This window comes from Falco rusticolus, chromosome 6, assembly GCF_015220075.1.
Source record: "Falco rusticolus isolate bFalRus1 chromosome 6, bFalRus1.pri, whole genome shotgun sequence".
Taxonomy (NCBI): Eukaryota; Metazoa; Chordata; class Aves; order Falconiformes; family Falconidae; genus Falco; species Falco rusticolus.
The window spans coordinates 4,037,288-4,059,777 of NC_051192.1; the positions used below are offsets into that span (position 1 = coordinate 4,037,288).

A 22,490-nucleotide genomic window follows, 5' to 3' on the forward strand; every position below is an offset into this window, starting at 1 on the left:
CCATTGCTTAAAGACTGTGTTGAATGGCCCTCCTAGGCAGACCACTTATAAAGTGTAGATGTAGATACGCAGAATTGGCTTTCCAGGTTCTTCTTACAGACGTCAAAATATCCAACACTGCATCAATGAAAACATTTATGCTGTATTTAAAAGCTTATGTATGCTAGAAAAGCCTCCATTACCATAGTTACGTTGTCATATCAATTGAAATGCAATGTCAGCCAAAAGTTGTCCTTGGGCTTCAGTGGCTTATTCCATATTTATTCCAAGCTGATGAAAGCCCCTTTCTTCAGGAATTCACACTTGTGGTTTTGCTAGAGTAGCTGGGCTTTCTTAGGTTGTGATTTTATTTTTGTGGGTGGTGAAAGAAGATTGTCATTCCCTCAAACATGTTTTTTGTATTTTGTGAGATTTTTGGTGTGTTATGGGACATAGGACTGAGAAAACCTGACTTGGAAAACAGAAAATAATGAAAGCTACATCTGGTATTTTATGTTCATATTAGCTCTTCTCATGTCAAATACAGAGGTAGTCGTTTAATATTCTAATAACTGTTAAGGGTAATTCTTGAGTATCTTGCAATATCACTGTAATGAACACTTTAAAAACATTTGCTAGGAGAACTAAAGATAAACATAATAATATGTGTAACAATTTAACTGACAGCCATATGACTGTCAGTTCTTTTGGTAATGAATTACATCACTGCAGCATTTAAGTGAATGTCAAAATACATTTTTCTGTGGGAAACCTGTGGCTTGATGTACATTGGTTCTTCCCAATAGCAGTATTTTGGATACACATTGCCATTTCCGATTACCCTGTTGCAACTTGGATGAAAACAGCTGCAGACTGAAATCATTGTTACTGAGAACAAAACTAAGTATGTTTCAGAAACGAAAAGCTGTTTTACAGAACTGTTAGGTGTGTCTCAAGCGTTAACAGCACGCCGCAATGCTCCTTTCCAAAACACAATCGCTAACTCCCTCTGCAGGCATAATAAGAAGAAGGGACTAAGTTTCCCTGCAGTTTAGCAAATCGGCCTGCATCACGTGTGAATGAAAGCTCCATAAGGAAAGCACTTAGCATCTTAGGGGCTTCGAGCATCACTGTTTGGGAGTGGTGCTCTTAGTTTATCCTGCAAGCGTTTTGCTTTCCCCCTGTCATTCACCTGGTGTCTCTAATGGCTCTGGCAAAAAGCAGCTGGTGTATGGGGTGACACACACTAGCAGAGCAGTTTGCGTGCTGAGCAGCTCCCAAGCCAGCCACAACTTCTTTGTATTCGGACCACAGTTAGATTCAAAAATATGTCCAAATGCTGGCGCATAAGTAAAATATGCTGTTTGGTATATTTTTTTGTCAGTCATTACTGTATCTCTTCCTTTGTGAACCAAGCTGTTTAATATTTGGATCAAGTTAATGAACTGAAAGGTGTATTATCTTCTGCAGTGAATGGGTTTATGTATGACTGAGTCCCTGCCTGAGATCTGATTTCTCTACACTGGTTTCAATGTCACATCAGTACAGAAAAATCGCTGACAAACCTGTGGGTATCGGTACAAAATGGGTTCGATTTTCCTTCTGTGGTACATTGAAAGGCGCAGCAGACTTGCTGCGTTCACATGCACCAGCTGCATGGCTGGAGGGGCTTTCTGGTTTCCTGCACCCACCTGAAGGACACTGCCCTGAGCTGGTGCCAAGGAGGGCCACCCACTTCTGCTCAGCAGAGAGCCTGGGGAGGTTCACTTCATTACACAAAGCCACAGGTATGCAACCTCCATGTGTCCTCATGCTGTTACCAAAAATCGTCACCAGGAAGACTCTCCAAACCAAGTGATAGTTTAGAAAGCCAACGCTGGTTTATTGCAGTGCTGGGTGCATGGGGGATCCTTCCTCCTAACACGCACACCAAGTTACTTGAGGGTACACATTATATACAGTAGAGTACTTGCATATTCATAGTACATTACATATTCATTTTCATTCATGCACAGAGGTTTCTCGCTTCTGATGCAAACTAGTGTGCATCCTCAGATAACACTACTGAAGATTTTTACCAACTACGCATGCTCCCCAAGTGGGAATTTCCCCTTTTTTGGGGGGTCTATGGTTGGAGGTCCCCATTACCACAATTACCTTTGTCCTACTTTCAACTAATTTTCTGTGGGTTTCAACACCTCATCAGCTTGTCTCTTCTTGGGGCCAGAACTTTCTCACTTGGAGGCTTCTTTCTGCATAATTTAGGTAATGGTGTTACCATCATCTTTGTTTCCCAAGGCTGACTCCCTTGGTGCAAAGTCCTTTCATTCATTAGTTTTGACAACTTGAGAGGGCGGGTCAGCTTGACCTAAACTTTGTGCACTTACTTGTTTAACATATAGTTAATTTGGGAGTTTAGGCAACAATGTCATTTCTGTTTTCATATGTATTTTTTCTGCTTCTGTGTCAGTGCTGAGGCTGGGTCAGTACAGCAATGGAAGCAGTGACGGTGCTGGACAAGGCAAATGTGGTGGCTGGAGCTTCCCATCACCTCAGGTTTCTCCTGAGGCCCGACCATGGAGGTGTGAGGGTCAGCAGGGTCCCAGCCTTGTGGTTAACAAGATTTATGGTTAGGAATTTTCTCACTGCCCTTTAAAAACAAAGAAACAAACGCACAAAGTTATAAAGTAACTGAACAACTGAACACATGCACACATACACCCCCCTCCCCCCCCCGAAATCCAACATACTGTGTATTTGTGATTAGCTGTAGAAACCACTGATAACCACTTAGTTTAGCATCACAGGGGTGATGTGTTAATGGAAACATACTATTAACGTCTCCCTTCAGGCAAAGGGTTACCCAGTGCCCCGTGGCCTCTCGGTACAGGCGACACATCTGGGCTCGACCCGCAAAAACTAGCAAAAGGCGGCGGGGGCGGCCCCGGCCCTCAGTTAAGATGGCGGCGGCAGCGCCGCGTCACGCGGTGGGCGGGGCGGCCCCGCGCGCGCTCCCTCTCGCCGTGGCGGCGCGGGCGGGAGGATGGAGCCGGCGGCGCTGGAGCGGTTCCCCAGCCCGGGGAAGGGCAGCGGGCTCCGCTCCCGCCGGCGGCTGCGGCCCGGAGAGCTGCTCTACCGTGCCGAGCCCTTCGCCTACGTCCTCTCCAAGGAGCAGCTGGGCGGCGTGTGCGAGCGCTGCCTGCGCAGGTACCGGCGGCCGAGGGGCCGCCGCCGCCTCTCCCGCCCGGCTAGCGCCGCCCATGCCGCTGAGGCGAGGCGGGGCGGCCGAGGCGCGGCGTGCCGCTGCCTGCCGCTCTGTTGTGACGGCTGTAAATTTCAGCGGCTTCTGTCTTGCCGGGCGCGGGGGGCTTGGGTGGAGGTTTGCCGTGCAGCGGGCGGCAGCAGCCGGCAGCGCCTGGGTGCTGTGCTGCTGCTCGGCGGCGTTTTGGCGCCAGCCTCCCCTCAGGGGATCTCCTCAGCCCGGCCGCCCGCCGCAGCGGCAGGTGCTGCTGGGGGCGAAGGGCCGGCGGCGGGGGTGCTGCCCAGAGTTACGTCTTGTGGGGTGAGGGGGGAGTTCTTACCTGCTGTAGCCCCACAAGGAAGCGGCTTGTGTGACCGTGACGCTGCTGCGTTATTATGCTCAGCCCTGGGCGTTCGTGGAGGCGGCAGGAGCCCCCGTGAGGCGGCCGGGGGGCCCGTCACCTGCGCAAGCCTGTCCTCTCTTTTGAGATGTACATTGAATAAACGCCTGCCTTCTTCCGCCAAATCCTTACAAGTGACAACTGGCAAACCAACAGTAGCTTTCTCTGTGTGTTTAAAAGGCCCTATGACTCTTTTCTACCCTTTCGCAATTTTCCAGCAAGATAGAATGTGATAGACCTCTTTGTAGGAGATCTGGGTATTAATACCTGAAACATGCTGGTAGATAATCCAAACCCATGCGTAATTACCAAGACTTGAAGAAGAGAGACAATTCAGTACTGCTAGACTTTACCTTTTTTTTTTTTTTTTTTTCTTTTTGAAGCTATTTGATATTTGGTTTCTTGAAACCTTCCCAGTATTTTGCTTCATGTCCTTACAAGGCATCTCAGCTTCTGTTTAAAGAAATGACAATATGATCCTCATTTTCCCAGAGAGAAGTCTGGCACTGTGTTCCAGGTCAGGCTTGCACCTAACCTCAGCATATAAAATAAAACCAAAAAAGTCTTAGCTAAAATACCTGTGAAGTCTGGCTCACGACATCAGATTCTCCTTCGAGTCATGAGAGGCTCCATGCAGGCTTCACGAGACAGGCTGAGTGCAGCAACAGGTGAAGTGAGAATGAGTCTGAAGTGTTTGGATATAGAAGTGTAACCAAGGCAAGTTTTATTGGCAGAAATGGTGGTATTGCCAACTGACATATTATGAAAGGTTATGCATTTGTGGAAGATGGTGGGGTTTTTTTTCTGAATAGTGGTGTCAGTTAAATTAAAAAAGTTAAATAAGGAAATAAAAATAAATTTCCACCAATCTACCTTCCATTGCAAAATGTACTGTGTTTTTAGTTTTTAGACAGAGTTTATAGATCAAGATTATGCAATCTGACTTTCTTCTTGCTCATCTAATTAAAGGTAGAGGCTTCTTATTAAATGGACTTTGTTAAATTAGTGAGTGATATGTATATCTATACATAGATCTCTTTTAGATATGTATATCTATACATAGGTCTCTTTTAATAATGTATAAACACCAGAAAAATGGTGAATGAATCATGGGATGTGGAATTGAACCGTTTCACGAATCTAATTTTCATTTAATACAAAGTGTGATCTTTGTTCAAAGCCAGGTATAAGAAAAACCATTATTGCTCACTTCCAGTTCTACACATGGAAGGAAGTCTGCTACTGTTCCTGTTTTTCACTCTGATCTTTAGGTGGCAGTACAGGAACACAAATTAAAAAAAAAAAGAAAAAAAAAAAAAAAGTCCTGTGCTTGACATTGATTTAGCATTTTAGCAGTCATATTGTATATAAAATTAATGTTTGAGGCTTTATACCGTGAAGTGTAATTCTATACTTACTTTTGTCTCCCAACATGTAGAAGTAAATGTTGTTGGATGCAGCTTTTGGCTGTGTGAGAAGCGCTGGATGAGCTAGAAGACGGGTAATGTGCAGAATATCCTGTTTCTGGACTGCTTGCTGAGAGGCAGCATGGTCTCGACAGGATTTGGGGTCATGGGCTTGCTACAGAGCTGAGTTACTCTGTGACTTTGATTGAGTCCTTACAGCAAGGGTCTGAGGTACCCAAGCAGAGTGAGGATGACTTTTGGGGGCAGAGTTTGCTGCTCTGAATGTTATTGTGGATTTTAAATATTGGTGTGTGTATATATATATATATGCAATCAGTGCATCTACTAGTAGAAACATTAACATCACTTCCTTACCTTACTAGGCTGTTGATACTATTTGTGCAGTGAAATTAAATTTTTTGGTCAGTGGTGTTAGGTCTATGTTGTATGTAGATAAGATGTCAGATTTTGGTAACTGTCACCCCTTCTATGAGAAAATCCTGCGTTTGCTAATGAATAGGTTCCTGTTGTTTTTTTAAAGAAGGCTGGGCTGAAATATTCTTCTATGGCTCATTTAATATGATAGCGTAGCTGTTTTGAATTCCATAAGCACTTTAAAATAAATACTGTCCTGAAGTAGGATACATAGTAATGGTTTGCTCAGAAAGATACATTTTGATAAAGAAGAAAAGGGTTTTTGACAGAGTGTATTTCTATGGAAGCAGTGTCTTGTGAGAACATGTGACATTGTGTTGCGTGATAGTACCTCCTTTGCAAAACAGTATCTGTAGTGTTAGGGTCAGTGCCTTGCTGAAAACACACTGTGCTTTTATGGAAAGCTGACAAGATTTGAATGGCCAGTCTCTTCCAGCAGCTTACGGGGGAAAGCAACAGAAAAGATTCTCGTTAACTAAAAATTTTCTGTATGGCTTCTTCCATGCTTTAATACCTTCTTAATGTGATGTCAGTGGCAGTACGGCTCAGTACAGGTTTATCTAGCAGGACTGAGAGGGTAAAGAAAGCAGGTTTATTTAAAATCTTAGGGAATTTCACTGTATTTTCCATTCTGCTGGACACTGATGATGATGGTGAATAAAGATAGTTGCCAGTGATCCCCAGAGGCTTCTATCACCTTTCTCTGCTCTGGAAAGCAACTATTACACCTCATTTTTTCTTCTCTATCCTTTACCTGGCTATCAGATTATAAAATGACCTTTCTTCCAGTCCCTAGTAATTTCACTTAATTTAGCCTTTCCACATTTCTTATGTTCAGTGAATCCCCTTTATTCATATGTGTGTTGCCAGCAGCCTAGAACTCAGGTGAATTAGAAAAGTAGGCTGTCCTTTCATAGGAGCTGTGCTTGCTCGATCCTTGTAGATTTTATTCATCCAGCTGATTAATGGTTTTATGCTTGATTATAGTCTCTATTGACTTGCCAGTGTGAGAAGCCAGGCTTGCAGTCAGTATAGTCAAGTAAGTGTGATGATTGCTTTTTTTAAGGAAATAAAAAAAAATGTAAATAATTCAGAGTACTGCAAGCACTGGAATACTTGAGTTGCTTGTACATTTAGAATTCTGCTGTTAATATTATGTGAGATTATAGATGACATCAGACTAGATCAGAAAATACTGATATTCTCAACTTTCTATGCAAAATTCTAAGTTTAAAGAAAAATATTTATCTGACCTATTTTTCTGCCATCAATTAGAAATATTTTTAATATTACTTTTATTTTAATTTTGTGGTTTATTAAAATTTGCTTTTATGTAGTTGATCAGATTTGGAGTTCTGTTAAATTGAGAAGTAACTGGTTATATCCAGATTTTAACAAAATAGTCCTAAATCAGTACTGACTTTTAATGTAGGACAACTTAACATTGCAAAGTTTGCTTGCCCATGCTGATTTATCAGGCTGTTTTATCTGGTGGTGTTGCTCAGTTTGCTTAGCTTGTTAAACCTTTACATGGCCTTTAAAGATGTTCCTTGTCTTGGTGTTTGGCAGTTCTCTTTCTCTGCTTATTTAATGTTCTGTTGGCTATTAATCCCTGCTGTTTGAGTTTCCTGCAAGGTATGTGGTTGTGATGGCACAGCTTGCTGTGACTTCTGGATTTTGAGTTGAAAATATACCCAGTCTGTTACAGAACAGAAGTCAAAATGAGAGTGAAAGTCAAAGTCAATTCTGCCTTTGGTGTTTGCTTTTTACAGGGCATTTCTGTGATGGGTTGTATTTACAAGAATCCACTGCAAGAAAACTCAAGTCTTAGCTGACACTTGGAAACAAGCAAAGAAACTTTCTAGAATCTCATTCTCAGAGAAAGTAGGAAAAAGAAGTAAAAGGAGGTAACACTAGACTATTTCCAAATACTGTACCACTTGCACTTTTAAAGGAAAGAGACACTTAAGAAAAGTGAATATTTGAGAATAGATAATGTACACCATGTATTAGACTACGAAATAAGACATAAGTGTTTCTTGTTTGGGTGAGGTCAGAGGTTTAGAACCTAGTAATGGAATATGAGGAAGTATGAATGTTTTTTTGTATGACTGCAACTTTTGTAAACATATGCAGAAAGAGGAAAAACATCTGAGTTAGAACTGTTGGTAAGCTATCCATGGCAGCAGATACAACTGCAGTATGGGTAATATAACGAAGAATTTGGTAAATAGCTGGGTAATTACAAAGTGCTAAACACGGGACAGCAAGTGTATGCTTCTTGCTGTACTTTACCTGACTTAAACATAGCTAAATGGACACACATTTACATTCAGGACTGTGCATTCAGTACTGTGCCTTCAGCACAGACACACTCTTAAATAAACTGCTCTTTTATTAATAGTAACAATATTATGTTATCCCATCATCAAAAGTTGACATACCATTGTTAATGTGGAGTGCCTACGTTAATGGCATCCTGAAGGTACAAAAATACCATTAAGTTATAACCACAGTGTGGAATGTTTTAAGTAGAGGGGAGCAGGGTTTGATTCAGAAAGAGAATGACAAGGAGGGTGGTTGTGATTGTGTGATCCTTCATACCACTGTGACCCTGGCTTAGACACGCACAGCTCTGCGGAAGGACAGTTAGCCCTTAATGCTCCAAGTGTACCTCTTTCACCCTGCAACTGGGAGATCGAGAGAGGAGAGTAGCTTGTTATTTTGGCTCTGTAGCAATGAGAATTTCTCCATGCAGGTGCTGTCATTCACCAACAAACCTAAGATGATTCCTTAAGCACCAAAGTGAGCATCTCCATTAGCACAGCGCCTGAGTTCTGCTGCTTCCAGCTGTGCTGTGTGATTAGGGGTTTGTTCGTTCTTTACACAGGTAGAAGTTTAGCATATATGAGACGTCCAGTAAAGTGCGAGGCTATAAAATCTATACAGTCTCCTCACTTACCTTTGAAAAATACTTCTGTTGCTCGTTAATATAGAGTTAGCTTTAAAAATATGCTAGCTTCTTCAAAACATACTGGCAATCACATTTTTGAGATGTGAGAACGATGGTGTGTATCATGTCCCTTCTGTGACAGCCAAAGTTCCAGACAGCAGTTTCCAGTAGTTTTTGAGATGCATAACCTCATATGAAGTAGAGGAATATAAACAAATTATATCTGATTAGTGGTAATCACAGTGTGGAAACAGTGTGACTATTAGCAGCAGGGATGTTTTTCTGCTTTCAAGGTAGGATAATCCTGGGAATTATATGCTATGATTTGATAGCATTTCTGACTAATGAGTTAGGAGTGCAATTGCAGTGCTCTCTTCTCTTGATATGTATGATTTTGTGTGACGTAAGGTCAAAGGATGTGAAACAAAATTGTATGTGAGACATGAGCTATACAGGGTATCAGAATTTCAGTTCCATGTACATGTGTGAGAATGTTTCCCAAGACCTGAGGAACTGCACACCACCACCACCACAAATGTTTCTATCTGTAGCTGAATGACTAATGTGTTTTAGGCATTAATGTAGCCTAAAACAAGTAGCATTTTCCTAAGAAGATATATCCTTCCCTCATGTCATCTTACTACAATAGCGAAGGTTGAAGCAACCTTATAAAGAACAGGACAGAAATGCTTGTTTCTGTCCTTGTGCCAGCTGGAGCCATAGAAGTGGCTTCCAGACTGCTATCCCATGCTGCCACAAAAATCTTCTGTAAGAGAGAGTGAGGAGAATAGGCTATTGACTGTGCTTTACTGCAGTATCTTCTCCAGAGAAGACTCTGAACTTTCTTGTCTAGAAGAATAAAGCCTGTGGCAGAAATTATACTTACAGACTCCATATCCCCTTCCTCCTGCTCAGTCAGGTTGAAGGTAGGGAAGGAGGAAGCTCTGGCATTCAGGATAGCATTCATACTAAGTTGTCCTGGCCTGCCTCTTGATTCGGTTTTCTTCCCTCACAGTACCCTTTAGGGTGGTCAGGAGTTTCCTATGTTGCTGTTAGGAATAACCCTTGGCAGGTGTTTTCCTTGACCAACTGTTTCTTCCTCTTGGAGATTTGTTTTGGGAATGTAATTCAGGTTCTGTTTGCTGTAAACCCTCTCCTTTCCATTGTGCAGAATTTAGTCCTTGCTCCGTGCCTCCTTACCGCCTTGGATGCTCTGGGATTGCTTTAGGTGAGGTGTGGGTCCTTGCCCATCATCTTCTTCCCTTTCTCCTGTCTTGTGATCTCGAGGCTGCTGTTATTGCCTTCTGCTGCCAACCTGGCTTTGCCCCTGTTAATAACAGAAGAAACAGGAAAGGTAGAGGCATTGTTAAAAATAAATTCTCCCAGGTCAAGTGTTTATTGCCATGTCTGTCATTTATGGAAAATGAAAATTTAAAAATAAATTCTCCCAGGTCAAGTGTTTATTGCCATGTCTGTCATTTATGGAAAATGAAGATTTAAGTTTAGCCATGCTTTAGAAGTCCCTAAAGGTCTTACCGTGTTGTGATTTTGTGTTTACAATTTCCATGTTTATACTGCTCTGTAATTTAAAGGCATTATATCAAAAGTGTTCTCTTGTCAAGCTGTGACTGGTAATTTAAGTTCTAGTCATCTTGTAAATTCTTCTGAATTTAGGCTTTACTATATATCCACAATCCATACCTGATATTATGTTTCTTTTGTGCATATATCAGTCAATAATATTAAAGTTTTAAAATATTAATGTTCTGCATGAATATTCTTTGCTTGTGGTAAGTGATAAAGTTTGTGAATTGGATTACCTTTAGCATGCATTTTCTTAGGGTAGTTTGTAATTGTGAAAGTACAAAATTAAAAGTAGTGCTATGAGGGAAAACATAAGTTATTAAAATATGGGTAACTTCTAGCTAATGTAATATATAATGACACAATTAGTTTCAGATATCTTCTGAGAAAGTTCTTAATTTTGCCTAAGTTGCTGGAAGTTTTATACTGCATTAGGGAATTTATTGTTTAACTTCTTTAAGAACTGTTAATGATATCTTGTCCATAGGCATTGGAATTCATTAATTGTTAGTGATTGCTTCCATTGTGGTTGTACTCAAAAGCCACTGTGTGCTTATGGCTGTATGGTGTACAAATGATGCTTTTTTCCCCTTGTAGAATCTATAGTCTTCTTCAGAACCAGTCATAACAGCTGTTTTGAATTGTTTGAACTTATATAGGTGAGGATTAGGGAGTTTTTGTCATATCTCTCCACCCCACCTATTCATGTTTTGAAGTGGGATATCAATCCATGTGACAACCTATCTGATGTGATGACTAGGAGCTGCTGAAAGGGCAGGTATTCTTACCACTCCCCAAAAGTCCTTGTTCTCCTTCCTGCATGCTCCTTCTGCTTCTCTTTTGCCATCTTTGCTGCTTATCTGACCTACGATATACTGGTGCAGAGATATAAAGTGGCACAAAACATATTTACCAAAATATAAAAATATTTTAGTACCCTTGAGTCAAATTATTGCTGGGGGGAGAGAGGAGCTGAGGTGGCCGTTGAAAGGGTGAGTCCAGGTCAGATAGTCAGGGGTGTGCCTTCTGCTAGTAGCTAGCCTTTAGTCTGCTGTACCTAAAAATGAAACCTTAAAGAGCATATTTAAGAGGCTTTTCAAGCTCTTGTGGGTGTTTTCAGGGTAAGTGGGGCTTTCAGAAGTGCAGGACTGACTGGCTTGTTAGTGTGGTGGGGGATTTTTTCCCACCATGTATCACAGATCAGTCCTGGGCAGTCAGGCCCCACCTTCGTTCCTTTACCTGGTCATGTTTCTGCCATATTTTACTTCCCCAGAAGCACTTCCTACCATTAGCTTCAGTTTAGTAGAAGAAACACTGCAGACATTTTCAGTTGCTTCTTACAACAAAGAAAGTATTTTATTTTTGGCTCACGTCTTGGTTACATAGGAGTGTCTTGACTTTTTTGACTATTTTTGTTGCTGCTTTTACTTATTTCAGGATCTGTGCTTAGTTCCTGCAATCATAATTCTCACAGTGTGCCTCTGCAACTGAATGGGAAATTTTATTTGGAGGCCAAGGTCAAGTTCTGAATAATTCCCAAGGGTGTCCCAATGTCTGTAGGGTAGACACCAAGTGGCACAATTGGTTGAACACCAGTAATTTCTATGCTAACTCAAGCTGTAATCCCCTGTTCATGCAATATTTAGCTTTCCTGTTTATCATATTAGTTGCCTTCAGCTCGAGGCTTGTTCTGCTATTGTCTTGATTGCTCAAGCTTAAGTAAAATTAAAGACTGAATTTATTTTTTTATTTTTTTTAAAGTAAAGTATCTTCTTGGCCTCTGTATATCAGAGCACCTGATTCTGCAGTCAATAGGCAGGAAATACCTTGCTTGGGCATTCATGTAGGGTTTGTGTGCTGCCTGTGTAATCAGGTTTTAGCATCCAAAGGAAGAAAAGCCAGCCTGTTGAGATGGACTTTTTAGGAGGGTGTGATTAGGAGTGGTTGTGATGTAGAAGTGTAGGAAAGGAACAAAAGATCATCCCTGAGAAAGAAGAGAGAGTAAAAACACTCTTATCGACTGTAAGCCTTTTCTTACAATTCAAATGAATATGGCTCGTTCATACAATCTAAAGGCTCATTCAACTGCTAGGAGGGTGTGCTGGTGACCTGAAAAGGCAGTATCTGAGGAGGTGTTATTCTTGGTGGTGGTGGTAAGAATTGTGGCAGAACAGGGGGAGAGAGATTGAGACAAGATGTTTGGTGAAGCATCGCCCTGGAAGAGGAAAGTTTTGGCTCAGGAAATGTCGAGCATGAAATAAACAATGTATGTTTCCTATGTTAAATCTTTGTTCAGTGGATTTCATGCTTCTCAAAGGCTTGTTTTTATTTATTTGTCAAGAAAAGCTTGAAAACAGCTTGTTTTAATGTAACGGTTCAAACTGGAGTGACGTGGGTTTTTTTGTTTACATTTTTTTATTCTCATTATTTTTTAAGTACTACTTCTACCTGATAAGACAAACTGTAGCACCTCTTCTTCTTGCTGTAGCCTGGCTACTGTTTTCTGTCACAGAAATAGAGCTTGCAGCTCCTTCTGAGATGAGTGGTGTACTTGCTGTGTATAAAAGCGTATCTCACAAATTTTGCCTCCTCCATTTCTATGCAACTTGTTTGTGTGGGAGGAGTAAATTCAAGTACCACATTGGAGATTGTTGTGCTGGGAATCTTTATTGAATGTTGCCTGGGATGAAAAAGGTTTGTGTCAGGCTAGTGCACTACAGTTTAATTTCCTCTGAAAAAAATTGAGGGTTTTTTGATGAAACTCTGGAACCAGCCGTTCTAAGCATTGGGCAAGTGTTGATGTGGGTCTGTACTTTGTGTAGCTTGCTCTGATTTCTGTGGTGCATTAACTCCAAGTCCTCTAGCTGCTGAAAGTATCTTAGTCCAGGTTTCTGAAGATGCAAAAACATACAGAAAGATTAAAAAGAAAAAAATGAAGTGGCACAGAAAATCACTTCAGAGAGGTTTGTGTTCCTAAGTGTCTGTGTTGTTTTAGCAAATGTGACTGGCTACTCAGCTATTTACAGATTTTATCCACTTGTAACATTAAAACAGGCTTATTAGCTGATATTGCTGTACAACAGATGGAATAGTGTGGAAACGATTTCTTGAAATACTGTATGAAACTCAGTATATGATGACGGATTTATCTGAAATTTTTGCCCTAGGAAAAAAGAGGCTATGCAGTAATCCATGCAAGATATGTATGACATCAGGTGCAAACCAGATGTAGCAATGAAATTGTTTTTATCTTTAATAAAATCTATTACAGAATTACATTGATTTTTTTTTAAAAGACTGTAGTTCTGGTTTTATTCCCCCAAATAAGCACAGAATACTATCTTTTACTCTAAGAATGTCTCTTTCTGTGGCTGAGACAGTAGATGAATTGTGCTAATGAGCACTATAAAGAGTGACAGATCAGGCACAATAATAGCGGGAGAGTTATAAAGGCTCATAGTTAGCAGGCAGTTACTGAAACGAGTTAATTTTGCCTCTTCTAATAGATACCTAGTATTTTATCAGACATGCAGTCAGTCTGCATATTGCTCATATGTGGGTTTTGGTGCCCCTTAATAGCCTTTGCTGCTTTGGCAGTCATTTTGATTGGATTACACTAGCTATTTTATGTGGTTAATGCCTTATTGTGTATTCTGAAAACTCAAAATTACTTAAATTAGATTTTTTAAATGAAACTCCGTAAGAAGTGTGGACATGCTGAGCATTGTATGCAAAACAATTAGACCTCTTTAAAGCCTTTGTGGAAATTTGGGGTGGGGAAATTGGACTCTCCTTTCTACTGAAAAGTGTGCTAACTGGAGAATCCTGTTGCATATATATGAAATATAACAGGCTGCATTCACTTGTGCTGAGTTAATGCTCCTTTTAGGATTTAGGACTAAAAATAAATAACTACATGGAAGGTGGTGTGTGCGTTTGTGCTGAAACACATGTTCAACTAACCTCTCACTGATTAGGAAGTTAGTGGATTTGTCAAGACTTAATTAGTTTTGTTTTTATGACGTTTGTTTTATTCAGTGTTTCGGGAAAGGTTTACCCTTCTGTTCCTGTTCACTGCCTTTATAGAAAATCACTTTGCAATAAAACATGTCACTAATGTTTTTATCTGAAGAGGCTATTGTAAGATTTTTCACTTGTAAAGGCTGGTTATTGTTTTCCTTTCTGCCGCCAGATGAAGCCTTCGTAGACAATCTTCAAACACAACTTGGGATAGGGGGTCAATTAAAGCAAAGAGTGGCAACTCTCTCCTTTTTAATTTGTCTTGCTTGTGTATAAAACCAAAGATATTCTCAGCTGATGGGTATATTTTAATGCATGTATGAGGAACACAACAGATGAAGGACAACCTTGTAGTTCAGCTACATCACTGAAGGATTAGAGCCCTTGTTTTGTTGCTGCCTTCGTCTGTGAAATTGAATAAGGTCTTTCATTGCTTACCTATTTAGAGAGACTTGAAGTTTATTGCATTCACCCATATACTTCGAAGTTGTTGATAGCATGTAAAATAGAAAATATTTTTATTATATGTTTGTGTATCACCTTAAGGGCAATATTTGACCCTAGCCCACTTGAACATCTTAAAAAGTGATTATAGGCAGCAGAAGGCATATCTGCTATAAATGTCATAGTACCACTAGGAAAAAGTCCAACACCAACAGGTTTATATGTATATTTAGAATTAATATGGCTTTTCAAAATTGCTAAAATATGTCCTAATTCTGCCAGAGCTGGAAGCTTTGTCGTGCAAAACTTTATGGCCTGTGCAATTTGCCAGATCAGAATATTGTGGTGCTAGATCATATGGTGGTTTCTTCCAGTTTCAAAAGCTGTGAAACTTGATCATCCTTGGGCCAAGAAAAAAAATCTATGTGTGGAAAAAAAGCAGCTTAACTGATACCTTAGAAGAAAAGAAAAGGGACCAGTGTAATCTGAATTACAACAGACTAAAGGAAACATCAGTGTGTAAAATTGTTCACCTGAGATGGGCTCAGGAGACATAACCTAGAGAGCAGTTTTAAGCAGAAGGGATATTAAATATTTCTGGGAAAAACTGATCATAAAGGAAGAACATGTCAGTTTTTTAAAGTGCTGGTTTGTCATGGGTGATATTGTGATATAAATCACCACATCAAAGAGAGAATTTAGCAGATGGAAGCTAAAGTAACAATTTATGTATGGTGTGAAGGGTTATGAGACATGCTTTCTGAATTTTGCATGTATGTGTAAAAATCTCAGAGAGATTTTGAAAGGTGAGACCTACAGTCCTTATTTTCCCTGGAAAGTTACAAGGTTGTGGCTCCTCTGTGTGATGGATGGGAACACTTAAAAGAATGAAGGGGAAGTGGAAAATACAGGTCTGGGAAGAGATTAATAATTTCTGTACATACAAGATTTGGATTTCCTGATGTTGCGAAGCATCTTAAGTAGAGGATAAAAGCATTTTAAATGAACAGGATTTCTTAACGGAAAAGTTCTCTTAGAACTTCTATGCAAACTGATGTGGAGGGAACTGGGTTTTGGGATTGGCAGTATTAAGTTGAGTCTTTGTATTTGGCTGGGAGAGCTGTGGGATGGAAGCACCAACACTAGACACGTAGCTGGAGAGCCTGGGGCTCTTTCTGTGGTGGCATTGGGGTGGTTATGCTGTCTGGTGATGGAAGAGCTCATAGGTATTACGGTCCATACCAGTGAAAGTGGACATTACTTGCAATTCAGAATATCCTGTTTCAAAGTTGGTTTTAGCCTCTTATCTTGTTTCTGAGTCTCAGAAGGAATTGAATTATTAAAGGACACATTCTGCCTTTGAACAGGTAGCTCTCAGCAAGGTCAGTGTTTCACGTGCAAAGAATACAGTGATGTTTGGCTTTCTGTTGGGGTGAGCTGGTGTAGGGCTCCGGTCACTTCTGCAGCGTTCCTTCCTTTATTAATCTGCTTTGAGGCAGATGAAATAATTTGCAGAGCTCCCAAGTGCTTCAGAAATAATTATGGAGCCAAATTCCTTGTCCGTAGAGATTGCTTTGGGAGTTGTGACTTCCGGAATATGTCTGTTCAGAACAACTCTACTGTAGACTTACTGTATCTTCTTTTTAACCTCCCCCCATGGAGTCTTATAAGCTGTAACTGTCTGTACACATACTATTTTATGACTCTTGTAGTTAGGGCTGCTTGTGAAACACATACTTGGTACTCATTCCCATATGTTCATATATGCTTTAATTATGTAATTAATTTCTACTATGAAGTACTTTACTAATAGCTGTTATTAATTGAAAGATTATGCTTGCTTTTCTGCTAGATAGCACATAAGGATTCAGTATCAGTTTTAAAAACTGCATTTGTTGGGGCATCTCAATGTTGATTCGTTTTACAGCTGGAAGGTAACGGCATTTTAAAATATTCATTTTATTTTCCATATACAAAGTCACCTGCACTGTGTGTTTACCCCGCTCCCTTTTGCTGTAAATTCTTCGAGGCATGTAATAGCTTGCCAGTGGTCTCTTACGCTCAGAAGGTAATGAATGGTTAGCAGTTTATTGCAGATAATAACTTAGCCACAAACTGTAATGCATGCATAAGCTCATTGTGTAGAATTTTTGCCTTTAAGACAATGTTTAATTGGTGGTTGTAGGTTTAGTAATGTCATTCCAGGCTGTGCTTTCCCCCAGGTCTTCGCAACAGAAACATCCTCCTCCTCTGCCATCCCGCCCCATTCTGTGAGCAGACGAGGCTAAAAACTTTTCTCAGTTTTGAAATGCTTCCAATTTTGCCACAAACTTTTTAGTAGCTTTTAGTAGGTGTTTCGGCTTTATCTTGTGATTCTTAGTATTCATTCCAACTGAAGGAATGAAAAGAGGAAATAAGTGACCTCTAGTCTTTCCCAGGCTTGTACCTGTGAAGTAAAGTTCATCTTTTACATGTGTATATCTTGTTTACTGCTGCTGTGGATGTGAGCTCACGATCAGGAACAACAAAATCTCAGTGGACTCACTCCTGCAATTATCTCCTATCAGAGTTTCTAATAAAGATAGAAAAAAGTTTTAAGTTTTTTGAACTTGTATGTCTCCTAGAATTAGTAATTTCCAAAAGAGCTGCTTTTTTATTCATGTTTTTTGTTTCTATGTTTATTTATGCTGCTTAAGCAATAAAAAGCTGGATTAATTTTAATTGGAAAAACAGTATGTTCTCTTAAACTTGTCTTGTAGCTGAAATAAATAGAAAATTAAGTTTTAATAGTTGCTAAATAATTTAGTTCTTACTTCTGAGAAGTTATTTCCCAACCAACATTAATTAAAAAAAAAAAATCCCTTAATTCCTTCTTCTTGATTTTTATTTTACAGATACTGAGGACATATTTAACAAGTAAATATTGTGTGCATTTGGGGAAATAAGGGTTATTATAGCAGTAAGGTTACTGCAGGCACCATGCACTACAATGTGATATGGTGGTCATAGGCCATCAAATTGATTTGTTACTTAATGAGATTTATTGCAAAGCATTGTATGGTAATGGCTTTAATATCAGGCTTTTGGAGGAGTTCTTCATGTAAATATTCTATTTTATTCAATTTTAAAAGTGTCATAGCAGTTACTGCAAATAAAATTACAGCCTTTAGACTTCTTTTTTCTTGTTTGACATTAGGATTTTCGCCTACTTTGCATAACTCTGTTGACAAAGCCTCATTGACAGAAAGTTAACTCTCGTTCTCTCATTTCATGTCTACAGTAAACATAAACATTGTAGTTGATGTGATTGTAGTTCCTGTAGCAGTGTCCATGAGGAGTGAAGTTTTCCAATTACACGGTATAATTCCCTAGCCTATTTCAGCAGTGGACTTACTTGAAAGCAAATGTCGCTCCCTCACACTGAAGGATTGCAAGCTTCTTAATTATGCATCAGGGTAGGGCGATGTCAGTGCAGCTGCTGCTCTTGTTTTGCTTTTAACACCCAAAGACTAATATTTAGGTGGTCCTAAGGTAGGTGTTTCAGGGTGCTCTGTGTGTGGGTCAGGTGCTCCACACTTTGTTTCTGGATTCCATGCTAGAAGCAGAGCCTAACTGTGAGCTTCTTCCGGAACTTGTCCAGTACTTGAATTCTGCAACAGCTGCTGGGGCTTCACCTGTGACCAAAACCCTCTGGGTCTTTGTTTTTTTGGGGTGCTCCAGGTTTGAAGAATTTCCTTAGGGAGGGCTAATGTGTTCTGGTTTGTCATGTAAACAGAGCTGTTTTGCAATAAGATGAAGAATTTTTCCAGGAAATGTTGCTTGTAGTGAGGAGAAACTGTTCCTGGTGAACATGAGTAGCAGCAGCTGAGGGAATGAACATTGAAGAGGATCAATGCCATTTGAAGAGGAAGTAAATGGATGTGATTGTGATAGACATGATTAAAAATGTTCTCTTGTGTACTGCTTTACGATACACTCATCTGAAACTATATTAGATCAGTGGAAGGAAAAAAGAAATTTCAAAACTTGAAATACAGTAGTGTCTGGTGATTCATGTCATGCTTTTATTTTAAGGTTGGCTATTTTTTGTGTGATTTTTTTCCAACATTTAAATGTTTTACATTTAAGGAGAAGTTGTGATTTTTTTTTTTTTTTTTTAACCTGGGAATATAGTCAACAAAAATCTTGAAATGAACAAAGGAAGAAAAATGCAAAGAATAGGAAAAATTTATTTTTATTACTGGAAGTGAAGTTGAAATGTAAAAAATGCCTTAATAAAAGGCATCATTGCTTATACAAGCTAGAAAATGCCTAGTTAGTGTGATTATTTGGTTGTGGTTTTTAATTTTTTTTGAAGTCTGGAGACTTAAAAAGTATGTCTGGGTTTGTTTCTAGAAATAGCCTAACACAAGAATTACCCAGGAAACCCCCAACTTTTTAATCTCAGACAACACGCACACCCACCACCCCCCGCCAAGTAACAATTTGTAGTTGCATTTGTCTTTTTGTCTAAATTCGCTTGAAAGGTTAAAAAGGCTTAGAAGTGTGCTCAAGTTTTTAATTTTTATGTTTTTTAATTATCTTTATATGCTAATATTTTCTTATTATATATTATTGCACACTATATATTAATATATAAAATAATATTAATATTTATATATTTTAATAATATAATGTTTATAGATTTAAAAAATATAATATATAAATATTTTAAAATTTATATATTATTATAATAAAATTATTATTATACAAAATAATAAATTTAATAATATATTAAATATCTTTAAAAACTTTTTTAATGCTCAGTTTCACTGAAAAGATGCTCATTGAAAAGATCCAGGCAGAGAAACAGTATCTAGGTAGGATGTAACAACATATTGTAAACATGCTTAATGAATTCGAAAGTAACTCTCAAAGATGTAAGTGGCAAATTGATCAAAACCACTCTCTTATGTAGTCCACATTTTTCTGCTGAGTTTACATGAAGCCACCAGCTTTAATTTTGCTTAAATTGTGGTTTAGAAGTGTGCATGAGTGTAATCTGTAGGAATTAGTGATTAGGAAGTCACCCTTTTCCCTTTGTGTTGAGAAGACTGATATTTACATATGGTGCTCACATTTGTGGATTTGAACTATTGAGTGTTTTTAATCACATCCATCAGAAATGTAGTCTGCAAATGGACTGTGTTTGGGAAGAGAAAAGTCTTCCACAAGTGTCAGTATGTTGTTACTACGTACTGGATATGCATAGTATGTTGTGTGTATAGTAAACTGACCTGTCCCATTAGCAGATGGATCTTTAGGCACCATGAGGGTTTAAGGAAAAGCTGTTACAGTTATGGTAGTGCTGCTCTTGATGTAAAGCCTAATGTTTTCCTAATTGCAAATATATTAATCTCTTACCTCAATTAACTTTTCTGTAGATAAGCAACATTATATGTTGCAGTAGTTCTTTGGGATTTATTTCCTCAGTTGTGCTGGTGACTAATCTGTTACTTAGGGCTGTAGGACCTGAGACATAGACAATTCCATCTTTCTTGACAGGTGTTGAATTTCTTTGTGTGTATAAAGACAGATAAATTAAAAAAAAATGGTGAAATAACAAATGAAGTCTGTCTACCCACTTGCAAAATGGGCAGCAGCAAGAGAAGCAAGTGAAAACCACCAAAACTAATTTAAATACAGCTTGATGATACTTTGGGTTTGTTTTCTAGGCAGCCAAAGTGCAGTTACATGTATCTTTCCAAGACAATAGGGGCTGGTGCTAACACAGTCTGACCTTGGGAGTTGTGTAGGTGTATCCACTCCTGTTAAAGTGAATAGACCCTGGATACAAGGTGCAGGAGGAGATGCATCATCTTGTAAGACTGAACTGTTTCACTTCATTTGTGACCTAATCAGGATTTGAAGTCAAGTTTCAGGAAATTAATGCTTACTGTTGCTATTTCATTTCCATAAGATGCTGTGGTGAATTAGGAAATTATACTTCAAGGGTACATGAGAACTCAGAACATCTGTTACAGTACTGGTGAAATGTGCCTTTCGCATGCCTGGCACAAGCAAAATAAATCCTTTAGATCTCCATATATTTTGGTATTGCATTTTTATTTAACCCCTTTAACTTTTTGCTTTTTCCTCTTAAATACTTTTGTTATTTGCAGAAGGCCTGAAAGGGTAAACCTGCAGGATTATTTTTCAGGACCATAGAATTATTAAACAACTCATTTGTTATAAGTTACTTCTGGTTAAAACTTCCACTCTGGATTTGAATTTTGATGCTTAGAAAATCAAGTTCTAACTTTAAAGCCTGATTTATGACAGTGTATGTCCAAGGAAGGTCTACTGGTTTTTTTTCTTGCTCTTGTGAACTATTCTGTGTAACACTTCGTGATACAGGATGTGGATCACTTTTGATACCAAAAGACATTAGACTGTTTCTCTGAGTGTTTGTATAATAAATAGCCAAATACTGAGAATGCTGAGAGGTTTACAGTAATGGAAGAGATTATTTATATCCCCTCCCTATTTTTTTTTTTTTGTTCCCCCTAATAACAACAGAAGATTTTGGGCAGTTATCTTCATTACTGTTGATGCAGGTATATTTAAATCTTGGTTTCTTCCTCATGATGGATCCCATCCTATGACACTGGATGGCTGACATTTTTCTGGAGGGTAGCTCGGCAGGATTATTCAGAAAAACCCAACCCACCTGGGGAGGGAGCAGAAATTTCAAAACAGAAAGATCAGGAGGGAGTCCAGTCATGCTGATTGTGTAAGCTGGGGTTGGTTCCTTGTGTTCAGACACTCATTGTCTTTAATCTGTGGGTTCTCCCCCTGATGTAAACATACCCCCAGTGATTGTGGTTATTGTTCTGGCAGACGAGGAAGTGTATTCAACATTGAAATGCAAAATTATCTTCAAATGATAGATCTATTTTATTGGGAATTGTTTAGCAGAATGTGAACAATGAGTATGGGCCGCTGTAGCTAGGAGATGCTCAGTTTTAGAGGTCTTAAATCGGGAATCAGTCTCTTACTTGTAGTGAAGTGTTTAAAACTACTTCTGTAGACACTAGCTATAATCTAAAGCTTTGTGCGTGTCTAAGAAATAATTATTTGCTTGGTCTGGCTATTGATGCTTGATGCATTTTATGATTACTCTGCCAGCCAAGAAATGAGATTGCTAATGAGAAACAAAATGACTATGAAGAACTGAAAACATGAGGGTTCAGTCAGGCTCTGAAAAAGCTGTGCAGATTCTGCTTTAAAGAAAACACCCTCCATTTTGCATATATGATATAGATTATAAAATGTACATATGCTGTTGTTATATGAAATGAATAATAACTGTACCTATTACCTAAAAAAAAGTATATATAAATTGTGGATTTTATTAAGAACATATTAGGCAGTGTTGCAGTCTTCCAGATTCAGTTGTAACAGGCTGCGCACAAAATCTCTATACATATCAGCTGCAGTTGCTATGAATAACTGAGTATGTTTTACATCATTTGTATCTATGTGATCATTTCTGTGATCATAGAATTTTCTGTGAAATGGTTTTGGTGGCTCAGAATTAATTTAAAGCATACAGAGTGTAGTAGAACAGTTATCTGATCATGTGACACACTTGCAGGAGGAAAGATCTATTTGATATAAAAAGACTTTGCCAGATGTTTTTCTTTCTCCTGACATATTTCTTTTATATGTGTCTGGATTTTAAGAGAGTTGAACTTTACAAGAGTTCTGTCTTAACCTCTGCCAGAGTCAATTCAGTGACATTTCTAGTTAAACGGTGTTCTTTCTTCATTGTTGTCATACATATCAGATAAAAAAAAAAATAATTTGCTAGTATGCCATAGAGGAGGACAGAGCTTTTATTTAGCTTTAGTTTTGCAATTCAGGACTATTTTTAATCCTGCAGTGACATTTTCCTCAGCCTAGTTTGTGTTGTGAAGCAAGAGATGATTTAACCTCATGTATTCTTCAACTGTTTTGTGGTACCAAGTAGCATCCTATTCTGCTGAA

General features: G+C 39.0%; 1 protein-coding gene and 1 long non-coding RNA gene across 3 annotated transcripts in view; one reads left to right on the forward strand and one right to left on the reverse strand.

The window, feature by feature from the left end:
- Window positions 1–1,955: 1,955 nt before the first annotated feature.
- On the reverse strand, window positions 1,956–3,749 carry LOC119150269. The gene is made up of 2 exons (XR_005104987.1): window positions 3,561–3,749; window positions 1,956–2,629 (listed from the first exon to the last, which is right to left on the reverse strand). It is a non-coding gene; the product is annotated as an uncharacterized LOC119150269 (long non-coding RNA).
- SMYD3 (SET and MYND domain containing 3) overlaps window positions 2,979–22,490 on the forward strand; it is a 419,807-nt gene continuing 400,295 nt past the window's right edge. The window contains exon 1 of one of the 2 annotated variants that reach the window (XM_037392671.1): window positions 2,979–3,186. In XM_037392671.1, coding sequence (XP_037248568.1) covers window positions 3,023–3,186 — 164 coding nt within the window. In that variant the 5' untranslated portion in view covers window positions 2,979–3,022. The remainder of the gene's footprint in view (window positions 3,187–22,490) is intronic. The other variant, XM_037392672.1, reaches the window with a different exon arrangement.